Source organism: Sapajus apella, unplaced genomic scaffold (genome assembly GCF_009761245.1).
Source record: "Sapajus apella isolate SASKATOON/1434 unplaced genomic scaffold, GSC_monkey_1.0 scaffold75, whole genome shotgun sequence".
NCBI lineage: Eukaryota > Metazoa > Chordata > Mammalia > Primates > Cebidae > Sapajus > Sapajus apella.
The window spans coordinates 1,834,077-1,856,711 of record NW_022437015.1 but is presented as its reverse complement, the minus strand read 5'-3'; the positions used below and the strand labels follow the sequence as shown (position 1 = coordinate 1,856,711).

Sequence of the window (22,635 nt, the reverse complement as noted above, 5' to 3'; positions counted from 1 at the left end):
TGGTCCTGAATAAAGTCTTCCTTAACATGCTTTAATAAGTATAATTGAATACTTTTTAAAAATATACACATGGAGGCTGGGTGCAGTGGCTCATGCCTGTAATCCCAGCACTTTGGGAGGCCAAGGCAGGTGGATCACTTGAGGTCAGAGTTTGAGACCAGCCTGGTAAACATGGTGAAACCCCAACTCTACTAAAAATTAAAAAATGGCTGGGTGCGGTGGCTCACGCCTGTAATCACAACACTTTGGAAGGCCGAGGCAGGCGGATCACCTGAGGTCGGGAGTTTGAGACCAGCCTGACAAACATAGAGAAACCTTAAACATCTCTACTTAAAAAATACAAAATTAGCCGGGGTGGTGGTGCATTCCTGTAATCCCAGCTACTCAGGAGACTGACACAGGAGAACTGCTTGAACCCAAGAGGCAGAGGTTGCAGTGAGTCAAGATCGGCACCATTGCACTCCAGCCTGGGCAACAAGAGGGAAATACTGTTTCAAAAATAAATAAATAAAAATAAATTTTAAAATTAACTGGGCATGGTGGCAGGCGTCTGCAATCCCAGCTACTCAAGAGGTTGAGGCAGGAGAACTGCTTGAACCCAAGAGGCGGAGGTTGCAGTGAGCTGAGATTGTGCCATTGCATTCCAGCCTGGGCAACAGAGCAAGACCCTGTTGCAAAACAATGACAACAACATAACACACATACACACACACACACATACACACACACACACACACACACGGGAGACACCCAAGGAAAAATAAGTAAAATAAGTAAAAATGAATTTGTTCAACTGAAACAAAGAAAGAGGGGTGTTGGGAGGGTGTGGTAATGGGGAGGTAACCAGGAAAAGGATAGTAAACAAGGGTAAGGTTTGTTATGCAGATTTAAGTTGACGTCTTCTCTATTGATAAAGATCTCTCATGATTTAGTCATCCTTTTCTTGGTACTGAGGGGGAGACACCTTTGAAAATAAAGATTTTTTTTATAGTTGTAAATTTCCCTTACAAAAGGGGAACTTCTACTCTGTATTCAGAGTTTCTCTTGCATCTGCAGTTTCTCAAAACAATCAGCTGAAAATAATCCTTATGCCAAAAACGGCATATTTTTGAGTGGCATATTCTAGTCTCACACTATCTTCAAAAGTGGCTGTATCATTATGCATTCTACAAGAAATGAATGAAAGTTTCCGTCTTTCCTCTAGCAATGGTCTGTCATTGTTTTAGTTTAGCAGATCTAATAGATAGCAGTTCCAACAGGTGTGCAGTGCTATCCCATTGCTTGTTTGTTTGTTGAGACTGAATCGCACTCTGTTGCCCAGGCTGGAGTGCAGTAGTGCAATCTCAGCTCACTGCAGCCCTGCCTTCCAGGTTCAAGCAATTCTCCTGCCTCAGCCTCCAGAGTAGTTGGGATTACAGGTGTGTGCCACCGTGCCCAGATAATTTTTGTATTTTTAGTAGAGACGGGGTTTTGCCATGTTCACCATGTTGAGGTTGAACCCCTGACCTCAAGTCATTTGCACGACTGGACCTCCCAAAGTGTTAGGATTACAGGCATGAGCCACCACGCCCAGCAGTGCTATCTCACTGTTGTTGTAATTTGCAATTCTCTAATGATACGTGATATTGAGCATCTTTCTGTATTATTTTTCATCTGCATTATCTTCTTTGGCGAGGTGTCTGTTTATATCTTTACCCGTTTGTAATTGGGTTGTCTTATTTTTGAGTTTTGAGAGTTCTTTGCATATTTTGAATACAAGTCTGTTCTCAGATATGTATTTTATAAACATTTTGTCCTGTCTGTGGCTTGTATTTTCATTCTGTGAACATGATCTTTCACAGACATGTATAACATTTTTGGAGACACTAAATATCATCAGTTATCATTAGTTTATTATAAAAGAGAGATATGGAAATTATTTACATGATGAAAGATTTCAGAACTTCAGTGGAATGGACAGCTTCATATTGATGCCATTTCAGTAGTGACTTATTTCAGTCTACGTACTTTCCAAGAATGTCACCATCTCTAAATAGGAAATAATCCTTGTCATCTAGAACTACTTTGGTGCCTCCATATTCTGGGAGAAGAACTTTATCTCCAACTTTCACGCTAACTGGTTGAATCTCTCCACCCTTTCCTTTAGAGCCCGATCCAACAGCGACTACTGTTGCTTGCAATACTTTTCCTTGAGATTTTTCTGGAAGTATAATGCCTCCTTTGGTTACAGTTTCAGCAGCACTCCTTTCAACCAACACTCAGTCAAAGAGTGGGAGAAACTTTCTAAACGCCTGTCCTGCCATGACTCCCTCAGCCTCAGATTCGTACTCTGCTCTGGTGCACTGCGGCAAGGAGAGACCCGCGATACGGCCCTCGCGACACCTTATATAATATCCATATTATTAACTTTTGTGTGTGGATCAGCTCTTGGCATTGTATGTTAAACCAAAGGTCACATAGATTTTCTTCTATGTTTTCTTCTAGAATTTTTATAGTTTTGCATTTTTAATTTGTCTGTGGACTATTCTGAGTAAATTTTTGCATAAATTGTAAAGTTTGTATCTGTGTTCATTTCATTCCATATGATTTCAAATGACTTGTTCCTTCAGCATTTTTGTTAAAGACCAGGATACTGGGCTCCATTTTAGTTTGAATTTCCAAAATTATGGCACTGAATAATCTGTACATTTAATTTTCTTTTCTTCTTTCTTTTTTTTTTTTTTTTTTTTTTTTTATTTATTGCATTTTAGGTTTTGGGTAATTTTTTTTTTTTTTTTTTGAGATGGAGTCTTGCTTTGTTGCCCAGGCTGGAGTGCAGTGCTGTGATCTCGGCTCACTGCAACCTCCGCCTCACGGGTTCAAGTAATTCTTTTGCCTCAGCCTCTGGGGTAGCTGGGATTACAGGCGAGTACCACCAAGCCCGGCTAATTTTGTATTTTTAGTAGAGATGGGGTTGCACCATCTTGGCCAGGCTGGTCTCGAACTCCTGACCTCAGGTGATCCGCCTCCCTCAGTCTCCCAAAGTGCTGGGATTACAGGCTGCACAGTGAATTTAATTGATTCAGCAGGACAGCCAGGAGGGGCGCACGGCCACCGCTACACAGTGAGTGCCGAGAATCTCGCACTGTCTCTTGTGGCCAGCAGGGGGCGCGCGAACCCTCCTTTTCTGACCCCGTGAGGCGCCCTGTGTTCCGCTTAAGGAGTTCAGCACCAAGCCCACTTCAAAACAAGAGTTTCGTTTTCCTCAGCCCAGACCTAAGGGTGCACTGCCTCGCTTTGGGACAACTGGAGACAATGTCAATGGTGAATTCTTCCTGTTGGCAGCTGTGACTGCTGAGGGGCAGTCAGTCTTCAGAGTATCCAGGAGAGGAAGGGCTTCATGTGGAAAATGGGAAATCAAAAATCCCAGTTTCCACCATACCTCAAGGTTCTTCTCCAAGCCTACGGTGTGATGGCCACTAACATCATGCTATGCACTGGCCTCTTAATACTAATATAACATTTGGATTCTTACAAGGGCAATTGGTTTCATAGCTTTGGCTGATGTGGATTTGGGTCAGGCTTAGCCTCTATAACAACGTTTGATATTGTCTCTGCTTTACTGAGATAGTGTTGACATGGTTGTTTTGAAAAGTAGTTTACTTCCCAATAATTTCATACTTGTAAAAAACTTGCAGCCGGGCCCGGTGACTCACGCCTGTAATCCCAGGACTCGAGAGGCTGAGGCAGGAGAATTGCTTCAACCAGGGAGACGTAGGTTGCAATGAGCTGAGATCCTGCCACTGCACTCCAGCCTGACCAGAGCAAGACTCCATCTTGGGGACAGAGCAAGACTCCATCTTGGGGAAAAACAAAAAAAGAAAACTTGCAATAGCAGTACAAAGTACTTGTTATCCTTTCTCTCAGATTCCCCAGTGGTTATTGCTGTACCAGATTTGCAACTTCACACAAAATACTCCAGTATATTTTACCCAAAGCAGGGACACTCTCCTAGGTAACCATCACATAATCCCCAAATCAGGAAGTACATGATTTCTACCTGACATTCCAATCTGCAGACTCATTTCACTTCACCACCTGCCCCAACTGGGAGGAAAAATATCTTTTTCTATTCAGGTCCAGTTTTCTTTTTCTGGAACTGTTTCTGAGACTGTCCCTCAGTTTCACAACCTTGGTAGATCTAAAGAGCAGAGATGACTCCAAACTTGGTTTACCCAGTGTTTCCTCCTGAGCAGACACAGAACCTGCATACCTGGCAGTAACACCCTGGCCTGATGCTATGGTATCCTCAGTGTAGTCCACTGGGAGGAGCACAGATTCACCTGCCCACCATTGGTTAACTCAACTTGATAATGGCAAAATACTCATTCACAAACATAAATCTCATCATGTCACTCTTCTGATTTAACTTTGGCATTGGTTTCCCACTAGCCACAGGGCTTGAGAAACACATTTGGCTCTCCATGTTAGCAGATTCCACATCCATAACCAAACAAGGATTAAAAACAGTATTTGTGGGATGTGAAACCCACATATACAGAGGACCAACTTTTCGTATCCACTGATTCCACAGGCCTCACTGCAGGACTTGAGCGTGTGTTGATTTTGGTATTGGTAGGGTTTCTGGAACCAATTGCCCACGGATACTGAGGGATGACTCTAGTGTCATATTACTATTATTTTGTTAAGGTTTATTACAAGTGTGGTTAGAAGGGATATTGTTCTGTAGTTTTCTGTCCTTGTGATGTCATGCCTTTGTTTGATATGTTTGGTTTGATCCAGGGTTGGGGTTGGGTATAGTGTTTAGGGTGTTTAGGATTAGAGGGTTAGGGTTTAGATTTTAGGGATTAAGGGATAAATAGAGTTTGAGGTTTAGAGTTAGGGTTAGGCTTAGGGTTGAGGCTGGGGCTAGGGCTAGAGTCAGGGTTTAGGGGTTAGGGGGTTAAGGCTAAAGGCCAGGTGCAGTGGTTCAGGCCTGTAATCCTAGCACTTTGGGAGGCTGAGGCGGGTGGATTGCTTGAGTCCAGGAGTTCAAGACCAGCCTGGGCAACATGGCAAAACCCCGTCTCTACCAAAAAATATTACTTTTAATGGCAAAATCCTCAATGACTTTTACACCAACCTAAATACAAAAAATTAGCCAGGGCCGGGTGCAGTGGGTCACATCTATAATCCCAGCACTTTGGAAGGTCAAGGCATTTGAGGCTCTTGAGGCCAGGAGTTTGAGACTAGCCTTGCAACATGGTGAAACCCTGTCTCTACTAAAAATACAAAAATTAGCCAGGCGTGGTCGTGCACACCTGTAACCCCAGCAACTTGGGAGGCTTAAGCATGATAATTGCTTGAACCCAGGAGGCGGAGGTTGCAGTGAGCTGATATCGTGCCACTGCACTCCAGCCTGAGTGACAGAGTGAGACTCTGTCTCAAAATAAATTAATTAATTAAATAAATAAAATAAAAATTAGCTGGGCATGGTGGTGTGTGCCTGTAGTCTCAGCTACTTGGGGGGTGAGGCAGGAAGATCACTTGAACCTGGGAGGTCGAGGCTGTAGTAAGCCAACATCACAACACTGTACTCCTGCCTTGGTGACAAGTAAGATCTTGCCTCAGGAAAAAAAAAAAAGCTAGGGTTAGAGTTTTGGCTATAGCTATAGCTAGAGTGATTATTTCACTCTTTCCTTCCCTTCTCTCACCATTACCTTGTGAGTTAACTAGCATATTCCCAGGCTAACACCTTGCCTCTCTACTACATTTCCACCTGGTCCTCTCTTCTCTGGTTCTTCAACTCTTATCTATTGTCTGGATTGTGGATCAGCAAGTATGTACATGTACTTCAGAGGCTGCTCTGTGGAACTGAAAGTCTCAGGGAGGAGAAAAGTGTGGAAATTTGCACTCACCCCAGATGACTCCTGTCATACAGGTATCTTTGCCCTTCTCCACTGCTACCTGCTCTGATAGTTGAGTCTACACCCACAGGGTCTATTTCTCCATCTGCAAGAGGAAGTAATCTCCAAGGCCCTTCTGGTGTAACCCCACCAGTGAGCTCTCCTGGGTGCACGCTTACCACTCTGCCCTCCTCCACCTACCCCCATGGTGTTGTACAGCCCCTGAGTCCCAGGAGCTTGGTTAGACAGGAAGCAGCAGGGTGCTGACCAGATACTGCCAGTCAAGGCCAGTCATTTTGGTCAAATCTGGTTAAAAAAAAACAAAACAGTGAATATTCATCAAGGTCAGTCTAAGCCAGCTAGGACCCTTCAAGACTGGTCAAGGTCAGTCAAAAGTGGTCAAGACCAGCCAAAACTAGCCAAAGCTGGTTATGGCTGGTCTAATCTGGTAAAAGCCAGTCAACTCCAGTCAAGGCTGGCCATGGCCAGTTAAGACCAGTTGAGGTCTATGCAAGCTAGTCACAACTGGTTATTGTCAGTCACACCTGGTTAAGTCTGACTGTGGCTAGTCAAGGCCAGTCAAAGCTGGTCATGGCTGGTCAAGACAGGCCAAATCCAGCATGGTTGGTCGAAGCCAGTCATGGCTGGCCAAAGTTGGTCATGGCTGGTCAAGATAGGCCAAAGGCAGTCACAGTTGATCAAGGCCAGTCATAGGCAATCAAAGCTGGTCACAGGTAGCCAAGGCCAATCAATTATGGCTGGTTAAGACTAGTCATGGCTGGTTAAAACTGGTCCAGGCCAGTCAAAGCCAGTCACAGCCAGTAAATACAGGTCAAAGCTGGCCACAGCTGATCTAAGCCGATAAAAACCAGTCAATTCTGGCCAAAGCCAGTCATGACTAGTTGAAGCCAGTCATGTCTGGTCCTGGGTGGTCAAGATCAGTCATGGCTGGTAAAAACTGGTCAATTCTAGTCAAAACCAGTTATGGCTGATGAAGGCTAGTCATGGCCAGTCAAAGCTGGTCATGGCCAGTGTAAGCCAGTCAAAATTGGTTAAGGTCTGTCATGACTGGTCAAAGATGGTCACAGCTGGTCTAAGCTGATCAAAACCAGTCAATTGTAATCAAAGCTGGTCACAGCCAGTCATGGCTGATCAAGACAAGCCATGGCTAGTTAAAACCTATTCAGGCTGGTAAAAGCCATTCACAGTGGTCACAACCGGCAAAGACCAGCCAAAGCTGGTCATGGCTGGTCTAAGCCAGTCAAAACTGGTTAAGGCTGGTCATAGCTGGTTAAAACTGGTCCAGCGTATCAAAGCCAGCAAAGACTGATCAAATCTAGCCACAGCTGGTTAAGACAAGCCAAAACTAGTCATGGCTGGTCAGGGATGGTCACAGTAGGTCCAAGCCAGTCACAGCTGGTCAGGGCTACTCAAGACCAGTTAAGGTCAGTCAAAGCTGGTCACAGCCAGTCTGCCAGTCATAGATGATCAAGACCAGTCAAAGTCAGTCATGAATGGTCAAGATCAGTCACGGCTGGACATAACCTATCATGGCTTATTACTGGTGGAACTGGAGTCAGGGTTGTGATGACAGCCTGGTTTAGGGTAAACCCTAATCCTAAATTAGGATTAGAGGTGGGGTTGAGGTTGGGATTAGGCTGAGGGTTAAGAATAGGGTTAGGACTAGGACTAGGTTTAGGGCTAAGGTTAGGATTAGGGTATTTTTAGTAACCTCTGTCTTATAGTATTATCTGGAATCGATTATTCGGTATTAAAATAGGCTGCTTCTTGGAAATGTGCAAAAAAATCACCAATAAATAGTTTGATCGCAAAGAAATAAAGGAAAAATGTATAAAGATAGCTTTTCTCGTTTCTTGCAGTTTGTTCTACAAAATTGATGAATATATCATGGATTTCCTTAATTATCCAAGAATATAGAGAAAATAAAAGCCTAATACACTAAACATAATACCCTTGCATTATTTATTCATCAAACATTGATTGAATACCTGGTGAATTGATTTGCTGAGTGTTGGGGTTTGTATAATAGATAAAAACAAACATTTTTTTTTTCTTTGTACACTACACACACTTAACACATAACACTTCTGGCTACCAACTGTGAGAGTTTTCCTACATTGACAAATTTTCTGATTCTCTGCAGACAACAGCTGGATCCATTTCATCCCATCCCATTTCATATTCCTCATAGACCCCACAGGTTAAGGGTAGAGTCTCACAAGAATCCTCCCTACTTTAGATGCCAATTGCAAGTCCCAGGTTGTCACTTTACTTCTGACTGATCAGCTTTAAATTGGGTTTCCTATGACCCCCTGCTTAGGTTGGATAATTTGCTAGAAGAGCTCACAGAAATCATAGAAATACTTGCTTACATTTACTGGTTTATTATATAACAAAGGATATAAAACAGGATACAGATGAACAGCCAATAAAGAATTATATAGGGTGAAGTCTGGAAGAGTCCTGAGTGTAGGAGCTTCTGTCCTTGTGAATTTGCAACATGCCACCCTCCTGGCATGTAGATGCCTAGAGGCTTTCTGAGCACTTCAGAAGCTTTGTGAACCTAGGAGTTTTCTGAATGCCATAGTTTAGGGACTTTTATAAAAGCTTCATCACATAGGCCTGAAGTTCTCTGAATGCTAACCTGAAGTTTTCTGAATGCCAACCTAGAAATCTTTTCTAATGCCGTAGTTTAGGGACTGGTATGGAAGCTTCATCACATAGGCATGATCTATTATAATCTCAATTTCCAGCCCTTCTCCCCTTCCCAGAGGATAGGAGGTAGAGCTGAAAGTTCCAAGCTTTTTTCACAGCTTGGTCTTTCTGGTGACCAGTCCCCATGCAGGAGGCCACCAAAAGTTGCCTCATCAAAACAAAAGACATTCTTATTACTCAGAAAATTCCAAGAATTAGGAGCTCTGTGTCAGAACCCAGGATCAAAGAACAAAATGTTCTTTGAACAAAAATGTTCCTAACACTCCTATTGCTCAGGGAATTAGAAGAATTTTAGGAGCTCTGTGCCAGCAATGGGGACAAGAGACAAAACATATATTCCTTACTGTATCACCATATCACAGAGGTATAAGGATATATATTGCCAAAAAGAAAGGTAAAAAATTATAACCTGAAATTACTAATAATTGGTTAAAGGGGATAAAGGGGATAGTGTAGGAAGAAGATAAGAAGAAAGGCAAATTGCTTTTCTGGTTCACAGAAAGCCAATATACAAGTTAATTATACAAAAATTTAGTATGCATTTATGTTAGTGTGTATACGCATGGAAGAAGAGATGTATTAAAGGATTGTCACTGTATTTCTGTCACTATATTGCTGCCATAACATATAAGCATGTAGTGTCTTAAAACTCATTATCTCACAGTTTCATGGGTCAGAAGTCCATGAATAGCATGGCTTAACTGGTTTCTCTGCTTAGGCTCTCACAAGGATGAGATCAAAATGTAGGCTTGGATGAATTCCTTTCTGCAGACTCTAGGGAAAAATCCACTTCCAAGCTCACTCAGGTTGTTGGCAGAATTTAATTTGTTGTTATTGTAGGACTGAGGTTTCCATTTCTCACCAGCTTTCAGCTAGGCCCTTTCTCCTAAGAACTTCAAACTTTGCACACATTTCTTTTCACATGGCACTCACATCTTCAAACCAGCAATGACCTGTCAAGTCCTTACACTTCACATCTTTCTATTTCTTTAGAGATGGGGATCTTGCTATGTTGCCCAGGCTGATCTCCTGGGCTCAAGTGATGCTCCTACCTCAACCTCCTAAAGTGCTGGGATTACTAGGCATGAGCGACCACACTCAGCCTAAATCTGACTTTCTTTTCTGTTCTGATTCTCTGCTTTTTTTTTTTTTTTTTTTTGGTGGAGTCTTGCTCTGTCACCAAGCTGGAGTGCAGTGGCATGATCTGGGCTCACTGCAACCTCTGCCTCCCAGGTTCAAGCGATTCTTCTGCCTCAGCCTCCCAAGTAGCTAGGACTACAGGTACACACCACCATGCCCAGTTAATTTTTGTATTTTTAGTAGAGACTGGGTTTCACCATGTTAGCCAGTATGGTCTCGATCTTTTGACCTCGTGATCCACCTGCCTTAGCCTCTCAAAGTACTGGGATTACAGGCATGAGCCACCATGCCCGGCCCCGCTATTCTCTGCCTTTAAGGGCCCATGTGATCACATCGGGTCCACCTGTATAATCCAGAATAATTGCCCTATCTTAAGATCAACACGTTAGTAATTTTAATTACATCTGCAAAGTCCTTTTTGCCATATAATGGAACATATCTGTGGGAGTAACCCCAGTGAGTGAAGATCATGGGGGCCAAAATTCTGCCTACCACAGTCAGCAGAAAATTAATTGCAGTCACCTCAAGTTACAAAAATTTCAAATGTTCTCTATTTTTCTCCACATACATTCCTGAGTTGTTTGAATTTTGAAAATAATTTACATGTACTAATTATAATCAGAAAAAAATAGCTATTTATTCTATACGGCAATAAAGCTCACTGGAGTAAGAGCCCTGGCTCTTCATTATTGATTAGTGTTGGTGGTGGGGGTGGGAGTTCTGCAACCCCCAAGTGCCTTCACATTTAGGGCATATGTTATCCCATCCTGTCACTTTTTTGCTTAGGACTATCCAACTGCAGCCAGGCACGGTGGCTCATGCCTGTAATCTCAGCATTTTGGGAGGCTGAGGCGGGGGATCACCTGAGATTGGGAGTTTGAGACCAGCCTGACCAACGTGGAGAAACCCTGTCTCTCCTAAAAATACAAAATTAGGCCAGGCATGGTGGCTCATGCCTGTACTGTCAGTATTTTGGGAGGCCAAGGTGGGTGGATCACCTGAGGTGAGGAGTTCAAGACCACCCTGACCAAAATGGTGAAACCCCGTCTCTACTAAATACAAAAAATTAGCCAGGTGTGGTGGCACACACCTGTAAACACAGCTACTCTGGAGGCCGAGGCAGGAGAATTACTTGAACCCGAGAGGTGGAGGTTGCAGTGAGCTGAGATCACGCCATTGCACTTCAGCCTGGGCAATAAGAGCGAAACTCTGTCTCTCAAAAAAAAGAAAAGACTATCCAACTGTATCTCTTACTTTCACAATCTGGGAATTATAAGATCCATTTTTGGGAATTGAATCCTGGGAGGCAAGTATGTGTCACTCCATGTCAGATGCCCAAGATGGTTTGCTGAGCCTTTGCAGCAGGTTGCAGGACTTGAATTTTTCAAGTCACTTCCCTTAGAAGATCGCTTCCAGTAGAGTCCTGTGGATACAAGCAACCCCAGAAAAGCTCTGGTTTTCCACAGTCTTTCAGGAGACAGCAGGAGGACTAGCTCCCAGGTATAATGTGCCTGGTTAACAGGCTAGTAAACTTCATCTCCTGGCCACTCTCAGGCCCAACTAGAGGGAGAGAAGAGCAAACTCACAAATCTGCTGGTCTTTTCTGGACTAAGGGTTAGAGTTTCTGGGAATCCAGTCTTCTAGGTCAAAATGATTCCTGGTTTCCTTATAAGAAATCAGCATAAATTGGGTTTGTGAGAGATGAAGTGAGTCTTCTATGTCCTTTTCAATGACTGGTAAGGTGACCAACTTGAATATTCTCTGTGGAGTGGTGAGTCTGCGTCCTATCAGGAACTTCCTAGAGTTGATAGAGTACATGGTGCCTTCACATTCAGACTGTGCAGGGATGAGCAGAGCAGCCTGGGCTATGTCTGGCCACAGCTAAGCAGAGGTCACACAGAGCAGAGGCCTCTGTTTGGGGCAAAAAGGTTCTGTTTGGGGCAGACTTTGCAGAGATACTATGAATGTACCTAAGTTGGGAGGAACCTACTACGGGTCTTTCCTTAGGTATAGGGTAGAATATAATTACATATAAAGAAGATGAAAAGAAAAACATGTTTCTATGTGTCTATACTTGCATATCTAAATATCTATCTCTGCAGGGAGCATGTGCTGGAGTATTCATGGCAGTCACCTCTTGTAGGGGTATGAAGGGTCAGCAGAGTCTGAGGGAAATACTCCTGATTTTTACCATCTGAAATTTCCAACAAGTGCTTATATTATTAGAGAGAGTGACCATGACATTAATGTCAGGGCCTAGCAGCCTGTCTCTCAGTTTTGTCTCTTCCCTGGTCTGTAGCTATGACCAAATGTTTAGCAGTCTCCCAGCCTGTGGCAGTCCTCTCAGTCCTAGACCCATCAGCCTCTGTTGTTCTAAACATACAGTTTGCTCCCCTATGAGAAAGAGAAAAGGGCCTGAGGGGATCATAAGGTTCTTTTCCACCTGACATTGGCTGGGCTGGGCTTGGCTGGACTTCACAGGTGTTTTGGGCCACTGGGCATTTGAATTCACATAGCAGTCTTCTCCAAAATCCTTGGCTTTTTTTTCGCTTATGTAATCTGGGAATTATGAGAAATAAGTGTGATATAGCCAAGAAGGGAAAAAGTATTTAATACCTTGATTGTGAAATATGAGACCTGAGGTGAATGGGAAGGTCAGTAGAATAGAGCATATGAAATTGAGGTTCTTGGTAGAAATGATGAGGTTGCAATTGAGTGTTTCCTGGAACCTTAGTCCCTCCCTCTCAACCTTTTCCAGCTGCTAAAACACTGAGTATATTCCTTCTTTGTACCTAAATTAACCCCATGTTTATAGTATTCTCTTTCTTAGATCATTTTACATTCATTCCATCCTTGTGAAGACAATGATCCAGACATAAGTACAGCTCTATTGTACAAAAGACGGAGATTCATATGGAAAATTAAATTCACATCTCCTTCCACCCCCACATCCATAGTCCCTGCTCATTTCTGTATTAAACCACTCTAGTCAGAGCAACCCACTATGTAAATTCATTCTGCATTCAATTCAGCACTGCCTAGAAAGCTAATCAGAAGGAAAAAGTACAGCCCTAGGGCATAGAATAAGAGAAACAAGTATGTTCTTAAGCTCTTCCACCCACAACCTCTATACTGCTAGATCACCCAGGCCATACCTACCCAATTTCAAGCACACATCCTTCTTTAAAGGTACAGTAAAATATGTGGAGCCAAAATAGCCAATTGTTTAAGCATTTACTTCCAATATATAAAAAAGGAAACTGCAGAGCTGTTGATCAGTTAGGCACAGATAGCTTTATTCCCCTTCAAGTTTCTCTGTTTTATCACTGCCTCCTTCTCAGAATTTGAAGTTTTCGAGAAGGCTATATCCGAAAGTGAAGGGAGAGCTGGGCCCTAGGGAATCTTGGGTGTGCTCCCAGCTTTAGCAAGAAGGAGAGGTAAGTTGACAGTGAGGCTGAAAATAATGCTGTCACCTCAAGTGCATGGTGAAATGTCAGTAACATTGGAACAGTGGTCACTTAAGGCACACAAGGATGAAACATGGGTAAAGGCTCACCTAACAAAACTCCCTGAAATGGTAAATTCTCCATGGAGCTCACCACACCAAGAACTTAGGGTGATTAGGTGAGATTGCTTCATCCCACAAACAACAGAACATAAACTCCTTCTACTGATCCCTCATTGGGAGTGTCTAGTAAATTATACTTACTACATGGGAAGCAACAATGACATAACCAAGGTCATGTAGGTCATGATTCCAGGAAAATGTAATGAGCAGGTAGTTCCAGAAAGGAATCCCTGGCAACCACCAGTTGAGCTTCTTACTATGCAGGCAATAGAGTAGTGAGCAGACCAAGGCTTTTCTTTTTTTTTTTCTTTTTTCTTTTTTTTTGAGATTGAGTCTTGCTCTGTCACCCAGGCTGGAGTGCAGCGGCACAGTGTTGACTCACTGCAATCTCCACTTCCTGGGTTCAAGTGATTCTCCTGCCTCAGCCTCCTGAGTAGCTGGGATTACAGGTGCGTGCCACCATGCCCAGCTAATTTGTGTATTTTTAGTAGAGACAGAGTTTCACCATGTTGGCCAAGCTGGTTTCGAACTCCTGACCTCAAGTGATCTGCCCACTTCGGCCTACCAAAGTGCTGGGATTACAGGCATGAGCCACCATGCCCAGCCAAGGCTTTTCTATAATGTGCCTTTGCCACCTTTAGGCTGCATAAAGGACCTTAATCAAAAGTTGATGCATTGCTGGTGTGTGGTCATGCCTGTGTTCCTGTTTCTCTGACCTCATCTCCATCTTTCTTTCTCTGATTTTTGTTTTTGCTGGGCCTCCCAGCTTTGAAAATTTCAGACTCAACATTATGTTTCTATTTGCTGAACAGAATAGGAACAACAACAAAACTCCAAACTAAAGAAATGATATTGGGAAGTCTTCCAGTTCATTTTATTGGGCTAAAGCCTATATTGTTTTTTAAACATTTAGCAGCCTCTTATGGTTTGTAGAAGAAAATATATAAGAAACAAACATTATATGGATATAATCCAAAAACTGTGAAGAAATCAGTTGGATAGTAAAAGGTAAATAAGGCATGTTGGTTTGAAGCTTCTGTGCTTTCTCAACATATTAAAAGTGTTTCTCGAGTTCATCAGTAACAACTATTTACTGACTACTGAAAGGAACTAGCTTTGCATGGAACTTGACTTTCCCTGAAACAGCTCCCCCTGATTTCCAGGCCCAGTCATTTGTGGTTGACAGGTGAGTCTTCATCTTGGAGTAACCAGGCTTTTATGCTTGAAGCTATTCACCCTGAAGGAAAGGCTTAGGCTAGAACTTATTAGGATCTGGAAAGTTAGAGACCACCGAGAATGTGGTACTGAGGGGTGGGGGCTGCTAGAAAACACCAAGCTCCCCTGTGGATATGAGGAGTCTCTCCACTGGGACCAGGCAAGTTGAGGTGGAGGATAATGGCCACAGTTGGGAGGCATACACAGAACAAGTCCACCTCACTGAGGTGTGTGGGCAGGGGTTTAGACATGTTCTTGCCTTTTCCTTTCCCAGGGGTATCTTGGGAGCTCCCTTACCCTTTTGCATAATATTTGCTGCTTTTGCCATTTCCTGTCTGTAGCTTGATGCAGTGCTGGAGGTCTGGAAGACAGGGAGGCCTGGACTAGCTGTGTTGACCTCATAGACAGGCAAACCCTTTCTCATGAAAGCAGAGCCTCCCAGGAGCTGCTCCTCACCCTCCCATCCCCAAATAACCAGGTCAAAGAATCCTTCCTTTGGTGGCCTGTGGGCATAAAGCAAAGCCCTGGAAATCAGCCCTCAATGATGATAATTTTAGTGAATTATGAGAGAAGGATTGAGGAAGTGGAGCACAAGCAAGCTCATTTTGGAGTTTTTCCTCCATGTTAAGGGGGAGAGGAACACAAGACAATCACCCATACTCCCACATAAAGGCAGATCTGAGACTTCTACTTCCTCTTCCACGTGCTCTCCATGGGCCAGGCCAGGGGGTGCACAAGGACTGTGGCTCAGCTTCTGCTGCCTTCCATGCCTCCATCTTGGGGCTGTAGTGCCACTCCCAAATAGTGCCTTCATTGGGTGATAGAGTGGGCATGGAAATTGCGGATGCTGACAGCAGAAGCAGAAAGCAGGGGAAAAGAGAGATGTGCTCACCTCCCTACTTTCTGTGAAGTACGGTGGAAAGGGACTTGCAGAAGCATTCAAAATCCACATTCAGTTCCCCCCGGGCCTCAATTCCCTAATTGTAACCCAGCATGGGGGCAGTTGCCTCCCACGGTTGGGGAGGTCATTTTTGATGAGGGGCATAGGAACACCTGTGAACTGTAATTTTTCCATGCACAGGTGTTTGGAGGGGATTTCTGAAGGTGTTTTTTTCCCCCCGGGAGTGGAGGGTGGTCTATGTCCAAATATGCTGCGGGGAAGAATGAAAGGAGTGTGGGAGGAGGTGGCAAATGAGGCAGGGAGCTGGAAGATCCCAGACTGACAGGAGGAAACCCTGCCTTTGCAAGGCCTAAGGCAGACAGATCTGTGAGGCTGCCCCCACTCCCAGGAGACTGCACCTTAGGGGACAGAGGGTGTATGTGAAAGTTGGGGGGAGGAGTGAAGGTGGTTGTCCATCCTCTCCTTCACCCACCACTAGGCAAGCGCAGAAGGAAGCAGGTCGGTGGGGACTAGGGTAGAGGAGTATAGGAGAGGAGCAAGCTGAGGAGGGCGGCTCTTTGAGTCAATCAGGCCCTTCTCACCACTCTTGAGGAGGCTGGCTCAGTCCAGGCTTGGAGGAGGGTTCTCAAGCCTAGGAAATCCCGCTTGCTCCCTTGTGCGAGTGGGAACTGTGAGATGGGGGAGTAGGCCTGAGCTGGGAGCTCCTACTAGCATGGTTGACCCCCGGAGTTTTGGAAGAGTTTCTATGGAGACTGGGGTGAAGGGGCGCTTGAAGAGTGGGCCACGTCTTTGGCAGAAAGCAGCCCCACGGGGCCGGACCAGGGTTGGAGGTTGCAGAAGACGGCGGAGGAGGATGGCTGGTGCCCGGGGAGGGAGGGCTTCCTGGAGGCTGAACCCGCCCTGAGCCTCTGCATCCTGGCCGGCCTGGAGTCTGTTTCATGCAGGTCTTTCACTAGCAGCGGCCTCATCCCGCCCTTGGGGCGCTAGGGACCGGGCCGGTCGGGAGAGAATAGGGGGCCGCTGCTTGTAAGGGGTCCTCGAACCGGCCCGGCCCGGTTCACCTTGAGGCCTCCGGACCGAGCGCTGGGGGTGGGGCGTAGCCGCCGCTGCGGCCCCTGGTGTCGGTGGCGGGAGCAGGGAGAGAGAGGGTGGGGGATCGAGGAGGAGCTGAGCGCGGACAAGCTGCAGCTGCTGTCTGTCCGTCCGGCTCGCCGGCAGTTTGGCAGGGCCCGAGACTAGGTCTTCCCGCCTGCCTTCCCGCCCCCTTCCCCTAGGCGGGAAGGGCGGTTATCCTGGGCGGGCGGATTCCCGTCTGAGTAGCTGGGACAGATGCGTTTCCGTGGCGCGGCTCCCGGGTTATTACCCCTCCCTAATGGGGAAATGGACGGAGACCGGGGGAGGGGGAGGAGCCAACCCCACCCCACCCCCACTCTCCGCTTCCCCGCCCAAGGTGGCCCGAGGCCGGCGGCAGAACCAGGAGCGACGAGGGCCATCTCCATCCCCAGGCAGTCCCGGAGTGTGGAGTGGGCATGGGGACCTGGCGGGAAATAGTGTCGATTAGCACCCCCCAGTCCCGGATGCCAGGGCCCAGTCGTTGCGAGGTCAGTGGAGGGAGGGTGTGTGGTGGGAAAGGAGGGTAGAAGTGCAACCTTCTTTTCCCCTCCCCTGGCATTCCAGTGTATTAACGTTTAGCAGGTGGGCTCGGCGCGGTCTCTGCGGGAGCGACAGTTGCGAGAAGATGCCTGCAGGAAGTGTCGTCCCGCCGGTCTCTAGTCCCCGGTCTCCGCGGCGGGAACACAGGCTCTGGCGGGAGCGAGGGAACGAGGAGGCCCACGACAGGTGCTGTCTGTCCGCTGGTCTGACAGGCCGGGGCGGGAGTGCGGCCCGGCTCGGTGCTGCTTTCCCCTCCCCCTCAGCTGGACGCGGACTCTGACACTAGTTAGCGTGAGCAATCGACTAATTTTATCCGGCTGGGGCTCAGCAGGAAACCAACGCCGAGGCGCGGGTAGTTCTTCCGGGAGACTCTGGCCCCCGGGAGGACAGTCGTGGGGAGAGGAAGGGGGGTTGGGGGTGGGATTCCTGCCGCCTCCGGTTCACTGGGGGCGGGTGGCCCCTGCTCTGCCTCACAGAGGACCGAATTTTGGCGCTAAGGTCGGTGCTGTCTGGGCACTGGCGCCTAGGGAAGAAAAGGGTATCTTGGAAGTTAGGTAGTACAAACTCTTTTGTGTTCTTCTCTTTGTTTTTTCTACTTATGTTCCTTTCATTCCTGAAGTCCCCGGATTCTAGCAGAGTGTCTGACACACAGGTCTCTAGAAAATACTGCTTAAGTAACGTGGAAACCAGGCATGGAACTTTGCGCCTGGTGACCGCTAGAGAGAGCTGAAAGGCAGGAATCAAAGGAACTTTGAAGCACAGTCTCCTGAACCCCTACAGTAGTTCCAATCCCTTTCCTTGTGACCCTGCAGTCTCTGCTGCATTTCAGTTTATTAGAATTTCTGAACTTGCTTCAAGGGCTCTTATTCTACCCGTCACCCACCCTGTCTAGGCGCCAGCTATGAGACACTAGGGATTTGTAATCCTTGTCAGCTGGCCTGCACTGCTACTGTGGAGAAGTGGCAGGGAGCTGCTGCTGGCTGCCTTTTCAGACATGAAAAGTCCCTGGAGGAGAGCATATGCTCATAAAAATTATGGGATTCCACAGCTTTGAAATCTAATAATCCTGAATGATCACAGACTGGGCCCTTGGGGCAGCTGGGGAAGGGGCTGGGGGAGGGGACACACTTTAAGTGGGAGAGCCTGGGTCCCTGCAGTGGGACACAGTAATTAGCCTCAGTGAAAGGAGATGAGGAAGCCAGCCTGAGGGTGTCTGCACTGAGTCTGAGGAGAAGCAACAATAGACAAGAGCTGGCTGGTAAACCACTTTCTTCCAATGTCAACCAGTCCCTTCTCTTTGCCCCTGTCCTGCCCAGTGTGTGGCCATTTGGAGATGGACTTTTTTGTACCTCTTAGTTTGCTAGGGGTGGAGGGACAGTAGGTGAAACCAGGTCTCCAAGCAAGATTGCATGAAGGTCTGGAGTGACTGGGAGACCAATAACAAAAGTATGTGTCAGTTTCAGGTGAAAGTAATCATGAAGAGATGGTGTATGCTAAAAGTTAGACTTTGCTAAGCTTTCATTTTTGCTCAGAGCTGGTCCTGCTGACATCCTTATGGAAGTGGGTTTGGTACACAGTTGTTGAATGAAGTGGGCAAGTCATTCATTTATCCCTCCTAGGGCCAGTTTCCTTATCTGTAAAACCAGGTTTTTAAACTGTACTGGAAGTCAATGACATGAGTTGAAGTCTCATCTTGCTCTGTCACTGATGAACTGTATGAACTTGCTGCAGTCTCTTGCTACCTCTAGGACTCAGTTTCCCCACTTAAATTCAATGCAGAGTATGAACAAGGGAGACTCTAAGGTTACTCCCAGCTTTGTCATTCTTATAGGTCTGTCTCTTCTGTCATCCTCAATTCCAGGCTCTGTCACTGCCAGGCTGTGTCACCCAGCCATGTAAGTCCCTTTAGGTCCCCCATAAATAACATAAGGGAGAGGGAAGGAGAACTGAATTGGATTATTGTTAATTGCCAGTTTTCAATATGGCACACTTGTAGCAAGGTTATGGCCTTGGTGGGGCCTCCATTCAACTCAGCAAGTAACCATATTCTCATTTTGTAAAGTAATCACTTTTCTGTTTCAGATCTTGTTTAAAAATCCAATCTCAAACAGTTGACCAACTCCAAACCCCTATATAGCTCTTTTTCTAATTTCTTCTCTCACAGAGAGCATAGAACCTGGCAGAAATCTGATTTGAAATGAGACTTCAGCTCTGAAGTGAAACTTCCTGCTATTAGTCAGGTTAAGACTATTTCTCCCTTGTAGGCAGCATACATACCCAAACCAAATTTTTAGATCTGTTTATTTTGTTCCAAACTCCTTGAGGATTTAAATGTCCCATGTCTTGAGCTCTGAAATTTTGTTCATTCTAGATTTAACTGTGGTGCATAAGAGGCTGCATCCTACTCTAAATATTAATACTGTCCTGCTTTTGCCAATCAACATTCTCTCCAAAAGCACACAAGCTCACATGTGCACATCCACATGTGTGGAAGAAGTAAATTGATACCCCACCATGTTATGTGACATCTGAATGGGCAGATTTGGGACCTGTGAATGTCTTTCCTTCATCTGGAGAGAAGTAGGTGACCACCTGATTCTTAACATCTGTCTACACCTTGAGCAACAAGAGAGGTCCTGCAAAGCCACCCTCTGGTCACTCGGTGAGAGTGAGGCAGGGAGGAATGGAAGTAGGGGCATTGTTGCTTCAGTAATTTTAGTGGTCTCTCCTGGGAGTTATAGGGCTCCTAGGGCCCAGCTTCTCCTGTTCCACTACTGTTAGAACTGACAGGATAGTAATTAGGCCCTTTCTAGGGCCCCTTCCTACCCACAGAGCCAAGAACCAGTGGGTTTTCCTTTGGGGAGCTGATAAGAGCTGGACTGGGACCAGCGGAGGGGGCTCAGGACTTTGGCCTTGAATGAAATCATCAGAGGCCAACCATGCCCCAGCTGCCTGTTTGTAACGGAAAATCATGGGTGGGAACTATTGTCTTCTTTGGAGCCCCTCAGGACAACCTTATCCTCCTGGCCCTAGGATGACCCTGGCTTAGGGTGGCAAGTTACTGTTGGCTCCAAGTGACAGCCAGGAATGCCTGGCAAAAAGATGATGAAAGGGTGGGTGACAGGAACACAATAGACAAAGGCTCAGAGAGGGGAAAAACGGACACAAAGAGGCAGAGGGAGGAGAGAGGCTGAGCTCCTAATGAGGTGAGCTGTGCTAACTGAACACAGCCTGGCAGTGCCTTCTGCCCCTAACCAGGGACACTGGGAATGTTCTTCAGTAAGATTGTTGCCAGAGCCTGGGCATAAGGAAGCATCAATTACCTACTTAAGAGGGATCAAAGTGGTTCAGAGTCTACCTTTCATGGCACCTTTAAGGCCCTTTAAGCAAAGTGGCCTAGGATGCCCAGCATGGGAGACACATTGGGTGGTAAAGGCTAGGATGGCTTCCCCTTTCCAGAAGAAATTGTCCAACCCCATGTGTAACTGCTGCCTGTACCTTTTTGGAATCTAGGCTGGGAATTGTTTTTTTTGTTTTTTTTTTTGTTTGTTTGTTTTTCTTTTTCTTAAATAGTCCCTTTCCTGGCCTGGCCTAGGTGGAAATATAGACCTGTCATGAAAACTGAGAGATGGAGCTGGTCCACTATGTCAATAACTACTGCCCCTCCTCCTACCATGACAGCTCCTGTCATCAGTCCTCCTCTGCCTGCTGAGATGAAAGGAGTTTCTTCACATTTTGCAATGTGGATACAAGAATGGGGAGCTGGGAGGGCCTCAAGGTTAATGCCTTGGACTGTAAAATCTGTAAAAATCAGTGACTGGAACATGGAACACTGGTAGTTAAGGTTTCTTCCCTATGTGATATTCTACTCTTCCAGTATAGGATTATATAGCTTGAGCCAAAAAGTGAGATGTGGCTCAGCCTGAGATGAGTGGGACTGATGCTAACGTTAGGGGTGGACTGGGCCAAGCTGAGGCTGATTGGCCCAAGTTCCGGGTCCCCCTTTTCTCCAGGCACCTATGTGTCTATGACAGTCATACAATGAAATAGAGGGGAAAGAGAATGGAGAGAAGTCAGTAGAGGAAAAAAAGAGGGGAAGAGGGGGGCAGACTGTTAACCAACAATATGATAAGGGCATTGCCTATATCCAGTTCTTGGGAAGACATAGCCATCAGAAACTCTAAGGCTATCCAAGGCTACTTGTCTAATTTTGCCTCCCTGCCCCTCCACCCAGTGGCTCCCAAATATGGATGGCAATGACCTCCTCAGCAAACAGAGACTTGGGCCTACCCTATTAGGCCCCTGGGGACACAGTAGCACCTTTGGCAGTTGATTATAGTGGCTGACTAATAAGCTGGGGCCAGGAGGTCCCATCCTCCTCCTCTCCCAGGGCTTAGAAAGTATATGGAGAGATTCCAAAGGCCAGGGGGTGATCCCAAGCTTTTCCCAATCCTGGGAGGAGAAGGGCCTAGGCAAATTTAAAGGCATTCTGGGGAGAATTTAGTTAATGAGTTTGGAACACCTGGAGCTTTGGCTCCAAGGGGATTGTCAAGGTGGCTGAAATGCTGTGTGCACAGGTCTGGGAACAAGTGTGCTGGTGGCAAAAATGTAAACGCTGAGCAGGGTGGGATGAAGGGGAACAGCTGGGAAAGAGCACACAATGGCAAGAAAGGCATTAGATTGGTTCCTCAGGGCTGGGGGAGCCTGGCAGTAGCTCCCCATTGGGGTCTGGGTCAGGGGCCAACATCTTATCCTTGCTGGAATCTCTCTGCTCTTTCTTGAACATCCTTTGATGCATCAGAGGAACGAAGAAGAGGATTACAGCTCCGATGATGGGGGGCACACCGGCAAAGTAGAAGGCCACATGGTAGTCCCCAAAACAGTTGTGGAGGAGGCCTGAAACAGTCAAGAGAAACAAGTCAAGCTCAGCTTTGTCTTGCTGTCCAAAGGTGCTCTCAGCCTCTTCTAGGGGCCATCACAGTGCCTATCCAGATAATCTTGGCCTGTATTGCCTTGACTCAGGAGCTCCCTCAACTTCAAGGGCAGGTGACTCCTCCCTGAGGCATTGGGGCTGCAGGCCCTTGAGTGAATGCTCATTATGAAATTAGCTAATAAAGCTTCTCTTAGAGTTCCTCCATTTATGACTTTCATCAATCTAAGCCCTAGTCACACCTAGTTAGAGAGTTGGGAGTAAACCTAGTTTAAAAGAACTCCACAAAAGATGGCCAAGTGTTGTCTTGGTCCACAGTGATATTCCCCAGCTCCCTACCTCCACCACAAATGGTTCTTGTGGTACATTTCAGATGAGTTCTTATTTTCCTTTTCTCTGCAGTGACCCTTCTCTGAAGTTCCGTTTGTCCTAGCAAGAGGCTATATGTGTTCCTTACAGTTACATATATGGTTGTCCCTTCTGGGTTTCTCCAAGCTGCCAAACCAAGGATATGTTTGGCATGGGATGTAAGGCCTTCCCTACTCACTTCCAGAAGCTAATGTGTGGTACCTCATAGTACCTCAGAGCCCAGAAACAGTATTCAGGA

At 46.1% G+C, this 22,635-nt stretch overlaps 1 protein-coding gene, 1 long non-coding RNA gene and 1 pseudogene across 2 annotated transcripts in view; 1 reads left to right on the top strand and 2 right to left on the bottom strand.

Annotated features, from left to right (window-relative positions):
* Positions 1-1,872: 1,872 nt before the first annotated feature.
* Positions 1,873-18,101, bottom strand: LOC116532232 (annotated as a pseudogene).
* On the top strand, positions 16,612-21,441 carry LOC116532233. Its single transcript, XR_004260792.1, has 2 exons — positions 16,612-17,046; positions 17,138-21,441. It is a non-coding gene; the product is annotated as an uncharacterized LOC116532233 (long non-coding RNA).
* The window catches only part of SLC16A2 (solute carrier family 16 member 2), a 111,008-nt gene continuing 107,755 nt past the window's right edge, over positions 19,383-22,635 (bottom strand). The window contains exon 6 of the mRNA XM_032251306.1: positions 19,383-21,994. Coding sequence (XP_032107197.1) covers positions 21,774-21,994 — 221 coding nt within the window. The 3' untranslated portion in view covers positions 19,383-21,773. The remainder of the gene's footprint in view (positions 21,995-22,635) is intronic.